The sequence below is a fragment of the Phaenicophaeus curvirostris genome, chromosome 1 (genome assembly GCF_032191515.1).
Source record: "Phaenicophaeus curvirostris isolate KB17595 chromosome 1, BPBGC_Pcur_1.0, whole genome shotgun sequence".
Lineage (NCBI taxonomy): Eukaryota > Metazoa > Chordata > Aves > Cuculiformes > Cuculidae > Phaenicophaeus > Phaenicophaeus curvirostris.
Window position 1 is genome coordinate 201713970 of NC_091392.1, and position 17800 is coordinate 201731769.

A 17800-nucleotide genomic window follows, 5' to 3' on the forward strand; every position below is an offset into this window, starting at 1 on the left:
GATGCCACTTGGAGGCCTTCTCTTCTCCAGGCTGAACAGCCCCAGCTCTCAGCCTGTCTTCATAGGAGGGGTGCTCCAGCCTTCTGATCGTCTTTGTGGCCTCCTCTGGACTCACTCCAACAGGTCCACGTCTTTCTTATGTTGGGGGCCCCAGAGTTGAGTGCAGTCCTCCAGGTGAGGTCTCACAAGAGTGGAGTAGAGGGGGAAAATCCTCTCCCTCAACCTGCTGGCCACACTTTTTTATCAGCCCAGGATACGGTTGGATTTCTGGGCTGCAAGCACACACTGCTGGGTTTTGTTGATTTCATGAACCAATACCACAAGTCCTTCTCCTCAAGGCTGCTCTCCATCCATTCTCTACTCAGCCTTGTGATATCCACCAATACTAGTGCTTCTGCTCTAGTAACTAATTTGTTGCAGACACATTCCTGTAACAGAAGTGTGTAGGCAGACAGAGGAGTTTTGCTGTAGGGCAGTGTTTAGCTGGAGTTTTAGCTGGTAGCCCTTCTGGGTATTTACTAAACGTTAAGGGCTGTGTGATTTGGCACATTTTGCTGTTGTTTGGGGGTTTTTTACTGCCTTTTACTGGGAAGACTTTGCTTTCTATGCTGTGGAGCCTGAAAGTCCAACTTCACCATGTCTGAAGTGTGCAGGTGGAGAAAAAACCCACAGCTAAATAGTGAGAGGTTAGACTGCTGAGGTATCATCTAATGCAGTGTTTCTCCAGTTTTGCGGGTTGGCTGTCCTTTCAAGCCTCTCTGTCTTTGATTATCATTTCCCTCTTCTCAGAGGTTGAGAAGTTCTTCCACATTAGGAGGAAGGAGAAGTGGATGTAATTGCTGCAAGTATTTACCTTCTCCAGGGAATAGGTAACTACCTTTAATTGCTGGCAGCAGCTAGGCAAGTAGTCGTTCTCTGAGTAGTATAAACACTTCATGACCTTCTTTGAACTCTCCTATGAGAGATCCCTTGAGATAGAAGCATCACTATTTGAAAAAACACAGATCTAAAGACAAGTAGAACTGTAGAAAAGCATCAGCACAAGAAACACAGTTATAAACTTCAATCTGACATTTTGATGGAATCTTTTATTGGTTTCTGCAGTTCTTAGAGATGTTTTAGGCTTTTTAAGAAGCTATACAGATTGCACTATAAAAATACTGTTATACTAGACTGAGTCATAAACAGCACAGTCAATAATTGCACACGAAGACAAGGAGTCGTCATGTAATTTTCAGTCTCCATGTAACTTTTCATTCTGCTTAGTTCATAGTCTTTCCATTTGTCATCCAATGACACTCCAAAGGAGCATGTGTTTGCATAGCACTGCAATTCTCTCTGCCATGGATTAAGCCAACTTTTGAGATTCTTGATGTAGCGAATACATACGGTGTTTATACTTTTTTTGTAATGATGCTGCAGTCATTAGTCTTCAGCTGTGTAAGACATTCTAGGCTGTGCACTCAGAGGTTTATCAGCTTTGATGACTGTGTCCCTCTGAGAAGTTATGATTGTCCAAGGTGCGCCTGGTTATTCCTGATTCCCATTCACTAGTCTGAGTCAGCTTTCAGCCTCTTGGTCTGAAAATGCAGGGGTTTGTGTACCCAGGGTTTCTGGTTAGGTCTTGCCACCGAGACCCTGCAAGCTGCAACAAGGGGAGGCTGCTCCTTGGCAGAGTAGTATCGTTTGCTGGTGATTGTTACATATAGCATAGTGAAAAATGAGTAACACTAATTGTATAAATCAGATGGATTTAACAAGTTTGGATTGGCAGAGACTCACTTCTGTAGCATCCAGAAGTTAAGACCTAGCCTGTTTACCCACTTTCAGTGTACCTGAGATGAAGCCTATTCTTTATTCTTATTTCAATGGGGAATCTCCTCTCCTAACATGACAAAAGTTTTGGCCTTTCAACTGTACAGAATACAGTTTTGTCACAAGAAACAGTTAAGCAGTTAACGATGAATGAAATCTATTGCAGAATTCTTGGGACCCAAGCTGTCTATTTCTAATTGGTATTATCTGTGTAATTAGACTTAGTCCACATCAGAAAGTCTGTTGCAGTTTCGCAATATTCTAGTGTGCTTTTTCTCCACACTTTTGTGCCCTTAGCAATTTGGCAAGTTCAAAAATAGCAAACATAGAATATTGTCTCAGGAATTACTCAAACTCAGCAAAGGTTTCCTTGCTGAAGTATATAAAAAGCCAAAGATGTAACAGCCAAGAACATTGCTTGGAGTTGAAATACACAGTATAAAGGAACTGTCTCCCAGGCTAAGAAATTATCCTTTTACCTGCTGATTTGGCACATGTGTGCCAGGTATGTGATCTTTATATACGAGTATTTAAAAGCAGAGTATAAGAGATTCCTTAAAAACATCTACAACCAGTAGTTTGCTATAATAATAGCTAGCATGTCTTACAGTTGCATCATATAAAATTTACCGTGAATAAGCAAGGATAAAATGTTCTGCTCTAAGGAAAAAAAAAAAAGCTACTTTGGAACTTGCAACAAATACTTACTTGAACTAAAGAAGTTCTGAACACAAAATGTCATCTCTAATGATGTGAATGACTAGACAAAACCTTCCATCTTATAACTGAAATAACTGTAAGCAGAAAAAGAGGGTAAGGCAGTGTGTTTGCCACTGTGGCGCCGTTTCTTGAGGTGGTGAAACAATGATACAAAAACAATGCTGTAACGTGACTCTATATAATCTTCATTCTGATGACGGCTTGTTCTGGCTTACCAGCAACTTCATTTCTTGCTTATCTATGCTAGAATTTACACTTCCAGCCTCTTTTTCATGCTCAGGTACACACGTGCAGCCCACTGGGATAGTGACGTAGTCTTCCGTGTAGACATAGCGGCCCCCAGCACACGACGACGTGCGGCGGAGGATGACTGTGGGCATGTAGACTGGGGTGCTGCGGAAGTGAAAATTCTCCTCGCCGAAGATCCCCATTAGGCAGCCTTTGCACAGACAGTACGCTTCAGGAATGTATTTAGGATATCTTGTGGGATCATATGAAATTCTAGAGGGAAGCAAATAATAAAGATTCATTAGTATCTCTAAAAACAGTCATCTGGAAAATATTAATGTGATTTGACTGGAAACAGTCGTTTCATATTTTTGTTTTCTTTGCCAAGAAAAATAGCTGTAGCTGTTGGTGTCTGGCTTCTTATTTGCAAGTGCGAAGAAGAAACGTGAACAACATATAGAACTGATCAGGTCATACAGCGTGGACTGAAGTATGAAGTGACTGGATTTCTGAAAAGTGAGATTCACGGGTTTAAGCAAAATAAGTTTTGCATTGTGGACTGAATGGGTAAACAGAGGATTAAAAAGGGCACTTGGGCATTTCCAAACCATTGATCTGCCTTGAGTTCTTAAAAAAAAGGTACAGATCTTTGTTAACATTATTATTATTAATATTATCATTGTTGAGCTATGAAATGATGTTTTAAAATGTTATAACCTAAATAGAATTAAATTGTACTAATATTTCTGGAACGCTTTTTGCTCCCTAGTATACTTGGGGTTATAAAGGTGCCTTCCTCTTGAAAGCAGAACTCTAGATTTCTTTCTCTATTCACCTGCACTGTCACTTCCTCTAACCAGAGTAACATTTGCATGTCCACACTGAGATAAACTGCAAAGTTAATGTTTTTTTCTGCCTTCTCCTGCTACATTTTGAAATAAAGCATTGCCCCAAAGCTTCAACAGTATAGCCTCTATTTTTTGTTGTCTTACAGTTTGTTGTTTAACCCTTTCTTTTTCCTTATTAACTCCCTATCTTGGACCAATAAAATCCAAGATCCAATGTTCTTCTCTGGATGTTGTTGGACACAGGAACAAAGATGTGATACTATGGTCTCTCACCACCCTCACAGGAAAAAATTTCTTCCTACTATTTAATCTCAGTCTCCCCTCTTTCACCTTAAACCCATTCCCTCTCATCATATCCCTGCACTCCCCGATAAAAAGCCCCTCCCCAGCTTTTGTGTAGGTCGTGGAAGGCTGCTCTAAGGTCTCTCCAGAGCCTTCTCTTCTCTAGTCTGTACAATCAACTCTCTCAGCCTAAAAAGTCACCTCATCAAAAGCTGGATTTTGGTTCTTCAGTAGAATACATGCATGCAGAGACCTACACAAACAAGCCAGTGGGAACAAGCAGCTGTTGACAGGGGCAGAAGGGAGCTGCCCTTTTCAGGAGAAGCAACATTAGTTTATCAGGTTAAAACAAACCTGGAACCACAGCTTTAGCCAAACACAAACTTGATTATTCCATCACCAAAGAAAACAAGACTTCTTTTTTTTTTTTTTTTCCCCAGTGGTCATATAATCTGGATTCTTCGTCTTTTTAAGGAATTCGTTTTCCTCACAGGAAAATCTGACCAGTTCTCTCATAACCAATCATCTGTGATGTTTCAGGTACTTTTTGTAAAGCTTCTCTGTCCTCTTTATACTTGATTCTTTTCCTCAGGAAATACCTTCATGTCACAGGATCTCACACTAATGTGAAATAAAATTCCTGATAGCCAGGAGAAGGGAAAAAAGTGGCATACAGGCTTTTCTCCCATGATACATTCCCATTTCAAATTCTAGTGTGGATAATTTCAGTGGTGGATTGTTAAACACACTGTATGTCAAGTCATTGGTATTTCCTCTGCTGTATTATCTCTAGCACCTCGTTTATGATATCAGTTGAAAGCATGAACATGCTTCTGGATGCAAACATAAGTTTTCACTAACAAGAGAACGCTGTCACTGGAATCATGGTCTACAACAAGCTCCCCCTCTGAATTCCCATGTGGCAAGTCAGGCATACATGAGGGTTTTTTTGAAGGACAGTGTGGCTTTCTGCTTTCTACAGAAAAATCTCTGGTATTTTTAAGTTTGCTGTAGATACCTCTAATCATCATGTGAGGACTGGCAGGAATCTGAGAGGATCCAAAGAAAGGCCATATAGCTACAGCCTCATTTTCATCTTTCTGGGCAACCCAGATCGATTTGGGTCTGAACTGCTAACAAACACCACTAACCTAGCTCTATAAATATGATTCTGTCACTTGCTTCCTCTGTTTTCTTGTATTGAACATAATCACTCTGCACATGTAATGACCACAGCTTCAGCTGCTGTAGTTTGATGCATCTCCATTACTCCAAGCACTACAAGTCATTTTTTTCACGTCTCCTCCTAGAACAGGGCAAACATCTTTGATCTGGTCAATTAAATTGACCAAACACATACTCCAAGTTTGCACTGACTCCTCCCTGTAAGTAGTGAAAGATCATAGAATCACAGAATCATAGAATCATAGAATAGTTTGGATTGGAAGGGACCTCAAAGATCATCCAGTTCCAACCCCCCTGCCATGGGCAGGGACACCTCCCACCAGACCAGGCTGCCCAAGGCCCCATCCAACCTGGACTTGAAGATGCATCTAACTGGTGTGGACACAACAGAAGCAGCTGGGAAGAGTGATGGAGAACCAGACAAGTGGCTATATCCTTATAGCAACCTTCCAGTACTTAAAGGGGGCCTAACAAAAAATCTGGGGAGGGGTTCTTTATCAGGGAGTGCAGCGATAGGACAAGAGGGAACTATTTTAAGCTGAAAGAGAGGAGATTTAGATTAAATATTAAGAAGAAATTTTCACTGTGAGGGTGGTGAGGCACTGGCACAGGTTGCCCAGAGAAGTCGTGGATGCCCCATCGCTGAAGGTGTCCAAGGAGAGGCTGGATGGGGCTCTGAACAACCTGATCCAGCGGGACACGTCCCTGCCCATGGCAGGAGGGTTGGAACTGCATGATCTTTAAGGTCCATTCCAGCCCAAACCATTTGATGATTCTGTGATTCAAAGTGCCACTTGCCACTGGCACCCAAGCGTCCCCTGCACCCTTGTGTCATTTGCTGTGGCCACTTCTGCAGACAAGCCATTTCAATAAAGGCTGCCCTTGTCCCGTGAACTCCAGTTACTGGAATGCAGGCTACCTCTGCCTGGCCAGCGCTCCTGATTTCCAAACGGCAGGAGCAGTGAGCTACACCGGGCTGCTGTGTTTTCATCTGCTGGAACAAGCAGCAGGTTTGTGCTGAACTGGAACTGCTAATGAAGTGTGACTAGTTCTAGGCTGCTTTTCCTTATGACTCTACGAGTGTTTTGAGAGCTCCTAGTGAAAAACAGACTTCCTGCCGTTTATGTACTAAGCCTGGAAACTCAAGAGAAAAGTTTCTCTCAGAAGTAAAAGTCCTGCAAAGACTTAACCTGTCTTGTCCTGTACAGCGACTTCCATATGTAGTATTTTTAATAATATTATCACTTCATAGTTTCCAAGCTTTTAAACCCAGTTGGTCAGATGCTGTGCTTGGGGAGGCAGACACAGCTCTCTTGGAAAACCACTGTTAGCACCAAGCTAACAGCTGGACGTTATCAGAAGTTTAATAAGCAGATCCTCATCCCTTTACTTTGCATTCTGAAATACTTACAGGATTAAGAGCTAACAACTTTTTTTTCCCTTCTTGGCAAGACATTTACTTCTCTCTAGCAGGTGTTCCTTTGTTCACATTATGCTTAGTTTGTAAGAACAGTAAGTTTGTAAGGCAGTAAGAACAGCACTTGCATAAAATAGCCCGGTGCTAACAGTTATTTCTCTGAAGAGTTGGCCAAACATGTACTGAAATAAAAAGGACATCAGTTCTGTGTCCCCTTGTGTTCTTTCCCTTGGCTGTATCTTTTCGATTGGCACACTGTGCTACACGTTAATGCTAAACCATAAAATCATAGAATCATGATTGGTTGTTTAGGTTGGAAGGGACCTTAAAGATCATCCAGTTCCAACCCCCCTGCCATAGGCAGGGACACCGCCCACCAGCCCAGGCTGCCCAAGGCCCCATCCAACCTGGCCTTGAACACCTCCAGGGATGGGGCAGCCACAGCTTCCCTGGGCAACCTCTGCCAGCGTCTCACCACTCTGAGAGTGAAGTAATTCTTCCTTATGTCTAGTCCAAATCTGCCCCTCTCCAGTTTATACCCATTGCCCCTAGTCCCATCACCACAAGCCTTTGTAAAAAATCCCTCCCCAGCTTTCTTGTAGCCCTTTCAGGTACTGGAATCCTGGAAAATGTCTTGGATAAAGTTCTTGAAAATCACTGGAGTGTTATTCAAACGAAAACAAAAGTCAAAAGCTTGACTTTTACCAGTAAGGACAGCCTTGCCTGTATTGCTTTTATGAAGTTTTTGTGTAAATGAGCACTAAACCAAGGATGCTTATAAAACAAAACTGTTTGTTGAAACACAGACAAACCAAGATGCACAATGTTTGAGAGAGGGACTAGCTAATGTGGGATTTCACTGTCAGATGAATAAAAAGTTAAATAATCAGAGAATAAAAGTTCCATCTCTCTCTTACTGAACATTGATTCCTAGGGATCCAGTACAGCAAAAGTTCCTGAGAAATTTTGCTGATTATCTCACCTTACTGTGAATTTACAGCAGTGAATAATGTTCCATAGAAATCATTACCTCTACACAGACTGTAAGAAGTGCTTTGCTGCTTTTCCAACAGTGACAATTTGCTTGGATATAAAGCAAAACAAAAAAGCAATCTCAGTCTTTGCGAATCCAAGGCTCTAAACTCATCTCTCAATCCAGTAAGTGAACCCTTAATAAGCACAGGATTAGACTCCAGAGACAGGCACAGAAGACATGAGATGTGGAAATTCAGAAACAGGAATGACTTCTTGAATAGATGTAAATGATTTTTTGCTAAATTCACATAGAAGTGTGTTTGCAGAAAACTCTGAATGTACTCCTATAAAGTAGCCGTGAATGCTATTATAACCTTAAGACAACTGGGAATGAAAATAGAGCTGATGTACGCAGCTGATGAATGAATGGTATCTGTGCTCTGCACCACCATGAGTGGAATTGCAAATCAACACTACCTGTTAACTTCAGTAGGACCAGATTTTTAAACCATTACCCTAAGCTTAATGATGCAAACATAGAATCACAGAATCACCAGGTTGGAAAAGACCCACCGGATCATCGAGTCCAACATTTAGGAGCGTGTTTAAAATTAATCCCCTCTTTAAGGCTCTTGTCCAAGGGCAACCTGTGCGTGCACCTCTGGAGCTGAGCTTGCATTGGTAAAGATCCACCATGTGTACGGCTTCTATACATTTTAACCAGCAGCACCCATCTGGTGCTGTCACCAAGGATCCCAAGGTGATAAGACAACCTGTAGCACCAATTCTTGTGAAGCAGCTGTGAACCACAGCATGTGTACAAGCAGGCTTTCTAGACTTCATTGACTGTCCATGTAATAGTACTAAAAAGGACAAGCAGCTCCTGGACAGATGTCACAAACTGGCATGCAGTCAGCGTGATGATTTTTACAGCCTGATGACTTCACGGTAGAGCTTCTGCTGCTGGCTCTGGTTGTTTTAGAAAAAAACTAGGTAATTCTTAGACCAACTTCCAATGCTAGGCAAATCCAGTGTGCTTGAGATTTCATTCCACTCAACTGACTCAACTCCGCTCTCTCTTTACAGCTCTGCAGGGTGAAGAGCAACTTGGCTGACTAAACTTCGTGGCCTGAGTTATATACTGATCTCCTGTGCCCATGAGGATGGAATTTCAGTATCAGGCAGATGAACAAATATTCTTGCCCAAACTCTTGCCTCAAACACCAAGTGCTGGTCGCTATCAGCAGCAGAACTGTGGACCAGATGGATCTGTAGAGCAATCCAAGTGCAATTCCTGTATCTCTGGGTTGTAGCAAGCCAAAAATGAGGTAAGTCTTGATTTTTGTGTAACCAAATTAAAGACCAAATAATAGAAAATAAATAGTAATCACAGAACAAAGGCAAGGAAAGAAACCCCATGAGGATAATCTGTACTTTGAGCCAATCATACCTAATTCTTCCACACTGAACAGAATGACAAATCTACATATATGCCATGCAGTAGGGTGAATGTTATGCACAGATCTCTAAGTAATATATTTGATTCTTTCTCACAAATGCTGATATGAAAAAATTTCACTTGACTTAAACTGAAGGGCTGTGTGAGCAGCAGAATTGAAAGAAGCAGCTGGGAACAGGTGACATGAGAGATGTGTAGGGGAAGGTTAAGTAGAGACAGAATTAATATCTTTATTATCAATGGCCTGGAATGGGGACTATAAAGATTACAATAATGAAATCTGCAGATGGTAACAATGGGAACTGCTGCAACACCAATGAAGACAAAGAAACAGCATGAGATAACTCAGACATTAAAATGCAGGTCAAAAAAGAAAAAGACCCTTTGTGCACAGAGCAGAAATCATTTGCACTGTAACTGTTTAGAAGCAGAAAAGAAGTTGGAGAGAAAGATGTTTGTAAGCCAAACTGAAACAAGGCGAGAATCTTGATTCAAGTTTCAACTAGTCACATTCATGCTTTGAGCGGTGTCCTGCCAGGAGGTACAAGAGGGGGATACCTACAGTGAATTCAATTCCGGGCATTCACTACTAGAACAACTCCAGCAATTCAACGGCAGTTCAGGAGATAGCAACGAATCTTGGCAAGATGCGAGAAAGAGAGCAACTCATGAAGAAAGATTAAAAGAATGAAATACAAGCAGGCTTGTCAAGAAAGTTCTGTATTACAGGAGACAGCATTATGCAATTTTCCATAATAACACCCCTGCCATGGAGAAGAAATTGTTCGGATTGTGTAAGTAGAACTGGGTAACCATCGGCAAGATGTGCCATTAGGTGTAATCTTTAAGGGGGAGCTGCGTCTCCTTTTTAAAGATACGCCCTAGCTCTAATGGGATTTGGGAGCTTGCCTCTATAGTATCTGGGAGAACAGACCAGATCTTCATAATGCTTTTGTCTGGCTTCAAAATCTACGAAATATCAGGCTGCAATAGCAAATGCACATTACTGTTCATACTGAGCAATTCTGTATTTTATACTTACATTACACATCTTGCAATCTCTGTGGCTGTCTGATTGCACGCTAACGGCAGAGTAAAATTGGGACTGAGGAAAAAAAGCTGTAAATGAGATGTGTTAACTACATAGAGTACTCAGGCCTCTGTAACCTACAGAAACCATTATACTCCTAAATATAATTTTAGATTTTGCCTTAGACAGTGTAACACTTCTCTTTTTTCACTGTCTTTTATAATTTTTAGCTCGGAAATGTCATCAAGTTATTTAGTGTGAATGGTTAGTGGTCTGCTTGAAAACATCTTGATAAAAAGTACAGCAGATTTACAGCTTTTTTAATAAAATTTTTGTAAGCCAGGCCCCAAATAGCAGCCGGTTCTTATGAAGTTTTCCTATACGGGCTCCAACTGAAAATAAATATCTGTCCAATGAGATATGAGCATGGAAGTCACCGTTTTCAGATGAGGAAAACAGTTTTCTGATAGCACTAGTATTTGGCAAAACCAACATAAAAAATACCTGAGCCTAATGGTGTTCCATTCATCATACTTGCTTTTCACACACGTAGGTAGCTTCAAAAATCCTCAGTCTGCTTACAGAGAATGAATTACCAAAAATACCATGTCTAAAAATACTTTGTTTATGAAAGGCTTATTGAGCAAATAAACCATCTTTCTCTCAGTAGGATTACTTCTTAAACTGAAAGCGGGCAAAACCCATGCCACAAAATAAATGTTTATTAGAGATCACTCACAAGGAGATACTTCAGTTTTCTGAATACACAGTAATGGCATCAAGGTATGTATGAAGGACCAGGTACAGAAAGTAGCAAGAAAGTCAATTCCTTTTCAGTTTGTGCGTGTTTTAGCTTCCTGTTCTCTGCAGTATCTTTACAGAAATGTGAAAACAGAAAAGTCAGTTCTGTCACCAGGAGACTTTATAGTGAGAATGTGATCACATGCTGGGTTTAATTCCAGAGCTCCCTACATCAATGCAGATCTTTGTTTTGTGCATTAAGCAGCCTAACAACAGATTTACTTTATTTCCTTATTTTTATGCCCCCTTAAAAATACTCTGTCACGCCCTGTTCCACCTCAGGGGAGGTGGAGGTTTGCAAAGCCTCGTTTGAAAACATGGATGTGGAAAATCAAAATACTCATTTCTTGCCTGTGCTCCTACAGCAAACTGGACCCTCCAGCAAACTGGACAGCAAGCCCTTGGGAGTGTTTGTAGCAGGGTAGGTGAAGATATGGCTCTGCTGGTACCTAATAAGAGCACACGCTGTACTCTGATGTATTTTAGACACTAGCACAGTGTCTGGTGTCAGGGAAAGCATCCGAGCCCCTTAGGGGCTGCTCCAAAGTCAGGAAGGGCCTTCTTGGTGAGGGTCCCTTGCTGAGAGTCCTCTCAGTGGAGTGAACTTCACGTATGACCATTGCTGAAGTGACTTTACGAGGGGCAGTCTGCTCCTGGGGGTGGGTGGGTGCCTGATCTCCATCTCACAGCTTGCTCCACCTCATTCATTGCTCATTTCTCTTTCTGCCCATTAGCCTTACTCCTCTTATAGGTCTTGGGTTTTTTTACATATTTACATTATATGTCCTTATTTAGATGTCTACTTCACACCTTTCTGCCAGGGTGTGAAGAAGGTGGCCAAGAAGGCCACCAGCATCTTAGCCTGGACCAGAAACAGCGTGGCCAGCAGGACCAGGGAGGCGATTGTGACTCTGTACTTGGTGCTGGTGAGGCTGCATCTTGAACCCTGTGTTCAGTTTTGGGCCCTTCACTACAAGAAGCATGTTGAGGCTCTGGAGCGAGTCCAGAGAAGAGCAACGAAGCTGGTGAAGGGGATGGAGAAAAAGCTTTACAAGGAGTTGCTGAGGGAGCTGGGGTTGCTTAGCCTTGAGAAGAGGAGGCTGAAGGGAGACCTAATCACTGCCTGCAACTACCTGAAAGGGGATTGTAGAGAGGCAGGTGCTGGTCTCTTCTCCTAAGTTACAGGTATTAGGACAAGAGGGAATGGCCTCAAGCTGCATCAGGGGAGGTTCAGATTGGACATTAGGAAAAAATTACTTCACAGAAAGGGTTATTGGGCACTGGCAGAAGCTGCCCAGGGAGGTGGTTGGGTCCCCATCTCTAGAGGTATTTAAAAGCTGAAGTACTCAGGCATATGGTTTAGTAGTAGACAGGTACAGTTGGACTTGATAATCTCAAAGGTCTTTTCCACCCTAGCAGTTCTACAATTCTATGATTCCATAATTCTGATTCTGTAATTCCATGATTCTATTATTCTATAATTCTATGATTCCATGAGTTTATCAGTCTATGATTCTACGACTCTACAATTCTATGACTCTATGATTCGATCATTCTGTAATTCTGTGGTTCCACAATTCTACGATTCTCTGGTGCCATTGCTCCATCCACCACCCCGCCACTGACATCTCTGTCTCTGCCACCAGCCCCCTGTCCCTCCTTGTCCCCTGTGTCCCTCCTTGTCCCCTCAGCCCTCCCTGTCCCCTCAGCCCTCCCTGAACCCCTATCCCCTCAGTCCCCCCTGTCCCCCCATCCTCCCTGTCCCCTCAGCCCCCCATCCCCCCGTCCTTCCTGTCCCCCCAGCCCCCCCGACCCCCACTATCCCCTCAGCCCCCTCCATCACCCTGTCCTCACATCCTCCCTGTCCCCTCAGCCCCCCGTTCCCTCCTGTACCCCAGTCCTCTATGTCCCCTCAGCACCCCCTGTTCTCCCCTGTCCCCCCAGCCCTCCCTGACCCCCTGTCCCCTCAGCCCCCCTGTCACCTCAGTCCCCACTGTCCCCCAGCCCTCCCTGTCCCCTCGTCCTCCCTGTCCCCTCAGTTCCCACTGTCCCCCCATCCCTCTCTGTCCCCCAAGCCCTCCCTGACCCCATGTCCCCTCAAGCCTTCCCCGTCCCTCTGTCCCCTCAAGCCCTCCCCGTTCCCCTGTCCCATCCTGTCCCCTCAGCTCCCCTCGTCCTCCCTGTCCCCTCGGCCCTCCCTGTCCCCTCAGTTCCTACTGTCCCCTCGTCCCCTCAGTCCCCCCTTTCCCCTCAGTCCCCACTGTCTCCCCAGCCCTCCCTGTCCCCTCAGTTCCCACTGTCCCCCTGTCCCTCCCTGTCCCCCCGTCCTCCCTGTCCCCCCAGCCCTCCCTGACCCCATGTCCCCTCAAGCCCTCCCCTTTCCCCTCGTCCTCCCTGTCCCCTCAGCCCTTCCTGTCCCCTCAGTTCCCACTGTCCCACCGTCCCTCCCTGTCCCCCCAGCCCTCCCTGACCCCATGTCCCCTCAAGCCCTCCCCGTTCCCCTGTCCCATCCTGTCCCCTCAGCTCCCCTCGTCCTCCCTGTCCCCCTCAGCCCACCCTGTCACCTCAGTCCCCACTGTCCCCCCAGCCCTTCCTGTCCCCTCGTCCTCCCTGTCCCCTCAGTCCCCCCTGTCCCCTCAGCCTTCCCTGTCCCCTCAGTCCCCCCGTCCCCTCAGTTCCCACTGTCACCTCAGTCCCCACTGTCACCTCAGTCCCCACTGTCCCCCCAGCCCTCCCCGTTCCCCTGTCCCCTGCCCCCTCGTCCCCTCCTTTCCCCTCATCCTCCCTGTCCCCTCAGCCCTCCCTGTCCCCTCAGTTCCCACTGTCCCCCTGTCCCCCCAGCCCTCCCCGTTCCCCTGTCCCGTCCTGTCCCCTCAGCTCCCCTCGCCCCCCCGTCCCCCCGTGTCACCTGTACGCCCAGGGCGAGGCGCTGCGCAGGTTGACGGGTCCCCGCGGCCGGGTGCCGGCGGGGCAGGCTCGGTGCCGCTGCCGCCCGGGGGGCTCGGGCTGCAGGGTGTGCTGGAAGGCGCCGAGCATGCCGGCGGCCAGCCGCCCGTACAGCTGCTCCAGCAGCTCCTCGGGGCGCTCCCCGCAGCTCCGCGCCCGCTTGGAGGAGGCTCCGCGGGCGGCTCCGCGCGGCGGCGGCGGCAGCAGCGCCGAGCACAGCAGCGCCGCCAGCGCCGCCCGCGCCGGCAACCACGCCGCCGGCATCCCGGACCCGCAGCCCCGGGACGAGCCCCCTCGGAGCCCCGCCGGGCCCCCGCCCCGCCCGCCGCGGGGAGGCTCGGGGGGAGGCGCGGGGGGAGCGGCGGGAGGGGGCGCGGGGAGGGGACCGGCCCGGGGCAGCCGCGGCGGGGGCCGCGGGTCCCGTCACGGGAGAGGAGGTGGGGTTCCCTCAGGTCCCTTCAGTGGAGGCGAGGTGGGGTTCCCTCGGGTCCCTTCAGTGGAGGCGAGGTGGGGTTCCCTCAGGTCCCTTCAGTGGAGGCGAGGTGGGGTTCCCTCGGGTCCCTTCAGTGGAGGCGAGGTGGGGTTCCCTCGGGTCCCTTCAGTGGAGGCGAGGTGGGGTTCCCTCGGGTCCCTACAGTGGAGGCGAGGTGGGGTTCCCTCGGGTCCCTTCAGTGGAGGCGAGGTGGGGTTCCCTTGGGTCCCTTCAGTGGAGGCGAGGTGGGGTTCCCTCGGGTCCCTTCAGTGGAGGCGAGGTGGGGTTCCCTCAGGTCCCTACAGTGGAGGCGAGGTGGGGTTCCCTTGGGTCCCTACAGTGGAGGCGAGGTGGGGTTCCCTCAGGTCCCTACAGTGGAGGCGAGGTGGGGTTCCCTTGGGTCCCTTCAGTGGAGGCGAGGTGGGGTTCCCTCAGGTCCCTTCAGTGGAGGCGAGGTGGGGTTCCCTTGGGTCCCTTCAGTGGAGGCGAGGTGGGGTTCCCTTGGGTCCCTTCAGTGGAGGCGAGGTGGGGTTCCCTCGGGTCCCTTCAGTGGAGGCGAGGTGGGGTTCCCTCAGGACCCTTCCGTGGAGGTGAAATGGGTTTCCATCAGGTCCCTTCAGCAGACACGAGATGGGGTTTCCTCAAGTCCCTTCTGCAGAGATGAGCTGGGTTTCCTCGGATCCCTTCCCTGGAGAAAAGCTGGGGTATCCTTGGGTCCCTTCCATGGAGATGACATGTGTTTCCTCAGGTCCCTTATGTGGAGATGAGATGGAGTTTCCTCAGGTCCCTTCTGTGGAGATGACATGTGTTTCCTCAGGTCCCTTCTGTGGAGATGAGATGGAGTTTCCTCAGGTCCCTTCCATGGAGATGACATGGGTTTCCTTAGGTCCCTCCTGTGGAGATTATATAGGATTCCTAGGGTCACTTCCATGGCCAAGACATGGGTTTCCTCAGGTCCCTTCCATGGAGATGAGATGGGTCCCTTCCACAACATTCATGGCACAGAGAAGAGATGGGGTTCCCTCATGGCCCTTCTTTGGAGATGAGATGGGATTCACTCAGGTCCCCTCCCTCGAGATAAGCTGGGGTTTCCTCAGGTCCCTCCCGTCGAGATGAGATGGAGTTTCCTCAGGTCCCTTCCATGGACATGACAAGGGATTACTCAGGCCCCTTCTGTGGACATGACATGGGTTTCGTCAGGTCCCTTCCATGGAGATGAGATGGGATTCCCTCAGGTCCCTTCCATGGAGATGAGATGGGATTCCCTCAGGTCCCTTCCGTGGAGATAAGCTGGGGTTTCCTCAGGTGCCTTCCGTGGAGATGACACGGAGTTCCCTCAGGTGCCTTCCATGGAGATGACATGGGATTCCTCGGGTCCCTTCCATGGAGATGAGATGGGATTTCCTCAGGTCCCTTCCACAACATTCATGGCACAGAGACGAGTTCCCTCAGGTCCCTTCCACTGAGATGAGCTGCAGTTCCCTCAGGTCTCATCCACAACATCTGTAGGATTTCCAGTGAGTTTAACGCTTTGAGTCTCATCTAAACAACATTCTAATTCTGTACATTAGCTGCATCATCTCGCTTAATTAGCGATCTCATTAATTCAAAGAATAAGAATCTCACAAGGGCAGCAAATGAGATTCCATAACATAGGGATTTAAAGAGTGCTACGCTTAAGTGCTCTTATGGCGTGGCCTACCCCAGAGGCACTGGAATAATAAAAATATGACTTACACACCTTGGCAAAACTTAGGTTCTTCCTTTACAAGTTACTAAGATGTTATTAACGTACCGTTGTCATTGATGTATCATTTTCTTAGAATTTGAGGGGGTTTAAGATATCTGTATAGTGAAATATTGGAAAAAATCATTACTAATAAAAAGTCTGTCCTGGCTTTGATGCAACATATGATAATATTTCATTCAATAAATTCAGCACCTTACAAATCACTCAGTTCCAACTCCCCTGCCATGGGCAGGGACACCTCCCACCAGACCAGGCTGCCCAAGGCCCCATCCAACCTGGCCTTGAACCCTTCCAGGAATGGGGCAGCCACAGCTTCCCTGGGCAACCTGTGCCAGTGCCTCACCACCCTCAGCATGAAGAATTTCTTCCTAATGTCTAATCCGAATCCTCCCCCTCCCAATTTAAAGCCATCCACCCTCGTCCTATAACCTCATGCCCTTGTAAAAAGTCCCTCCACAGCTTTCTCGTAGCCCCCTTCAGGTACTGGAAGGTCGCTATAAGGTCTCCTCGGAGCTTTCTCTTCTCCAGGCTGAACAGCCCCAACTCTCTCAGCCTGTCCTTGTATGGAAGGTGCTCCAGCCTTCTGATCGTCTTCGCAGCCCTTCTCTGGACCCTTCGTGCTTCATGAAGAAGCACGAACACGGAAGAGTCATTCCAACAGCTCCATATCCTTCTTATGTTGAGGATTCTAGAACTGGACACGATACTCCAGGTGGGGTCTCACAAGAGTAGAGGGGCAGAATCACCTCCTTTGACCTGCTGGCCACACAATCCTCACGTAAGATTCAAAAGCTGAAATCTGATTAGCAATTCTGAACAAATGATATTGAAATCCTACCCACTCTGACCATTTGAAATAAAAAAACCCTCATCTTTATAATTGCAAAAATACCTGGGAGATTGCCACGAGACTGCAAACTGGCTCTAGCTCGGCTAAGCACAGACTAAAAAAATGAAGACTCATTCTTCAGTATTAAGTGCTTTGCTGAACCGAGCCCTTAAAGCTGACCAAAGTCATACCCAACATCTTCAGGAGGTCAATTCACAGGCCTTAGGTAGCCTCTGGCTTTGCATGAGGGAAATGGGTCTCTCAAACTTTGAGGTATTTTGCAGTAATAAGTAAAATTATCAATTATAAAAGACACTGCAACTTCAAATCCATGTAATCCATTTTATGTAAGATAGCAGATATCCAAAATATTTCACAAATATTGTATCAAAAATGCAGTATAAATGTAATCATGGATGATTTTTTTCTGCTAAATCTTTTAAAAGGAAAAAGAAATTATGAGTAGACTATATGCTATTCTGGAAGCAAATCCTCTCCCAGTTCTTCATCAGCAAAGTCATCTTCCTCAGCTCTTTTTCTTGCTGCAGTTTTTGGTCTTTCTGCTTGTGGGCCAAGTGGATCTGTGTAGGAGGCATCTAGGGTTTAAATAAATACATTTGAAACAGTTACCTGAAAGTAATTTTAGCTTGGTTTCAAACACACACAAACACAACAGTGGGGTTTAGCACTGCACATCTGGAAGGTGCCTTTGAAATGCAGACTAGAAAGAGTGTATGAACACCAAAGCAGAACAAGATAAAACATTTGGGAAGCGAGGCTCGGCACGAGAGCAAAGTACCTGAGTGCCAGCGATGCAAGGGTTTTTTTTCCCTTCCTTTTTAAAATAATTTTTTCTTTATTTTATTACAGTCATTAAGTTAGAAAAAGACTTTGGAAAAGTGCATGGAACAGGAAGACCAACGACTTGGTTAAGGGAAGGGTGTTTTAGGAAGTAACACATTCCACATGGCTTTGGGATTTTAAAACCCGTAGAAATTCAGTCTTAGTGAAGAACTGCAGAAGAAGAACTAAAAGATGCAGCA

At 46.4% G+C, this 17800-nt stretch overlaps 2 protein-coding genes across 3 annotated transcripts in view; both read right to left on the bottom strand.

Annotated features, from left to right (window-relative positions):
• Positions 1–796: 796 nt before the first annotated feature.
• On the bottom strand, positions 797–3065 carry IL17D (interleukin 17D). The gene has a single exon (XM_069883555.1). The coding sequence runs from the start codon at positions 3063–3065 to the stop codon at positions 2721–2723; it is 345 nt and encodes a 114-aa protein (XP_069739656.1). The 3' UTR covers positions 797–2720.
• A 14026-nt stretch (positions 3066–17091) lies between these two features.
• The window catches only part of IFT88 (intraflagellar transport 88), a 54186-nt gene continuing 53477 nt past the window's right edge, over positions 17092–17800 (bottom strand). For both annotated transcript variants that reach the window (XM_069883494.1, XM_069883496.1), the window contains one exon: positions 17092–17353. In XM_069883494.1, the coding sequence (XP_069739595.1) occupies positions 17232–17353 (122 nt within the window). In that variant the 3' untranslated portion in view covers positions 17092–17231. The remainder of the gene's footprint in view (positions 17354–17800) is intronic.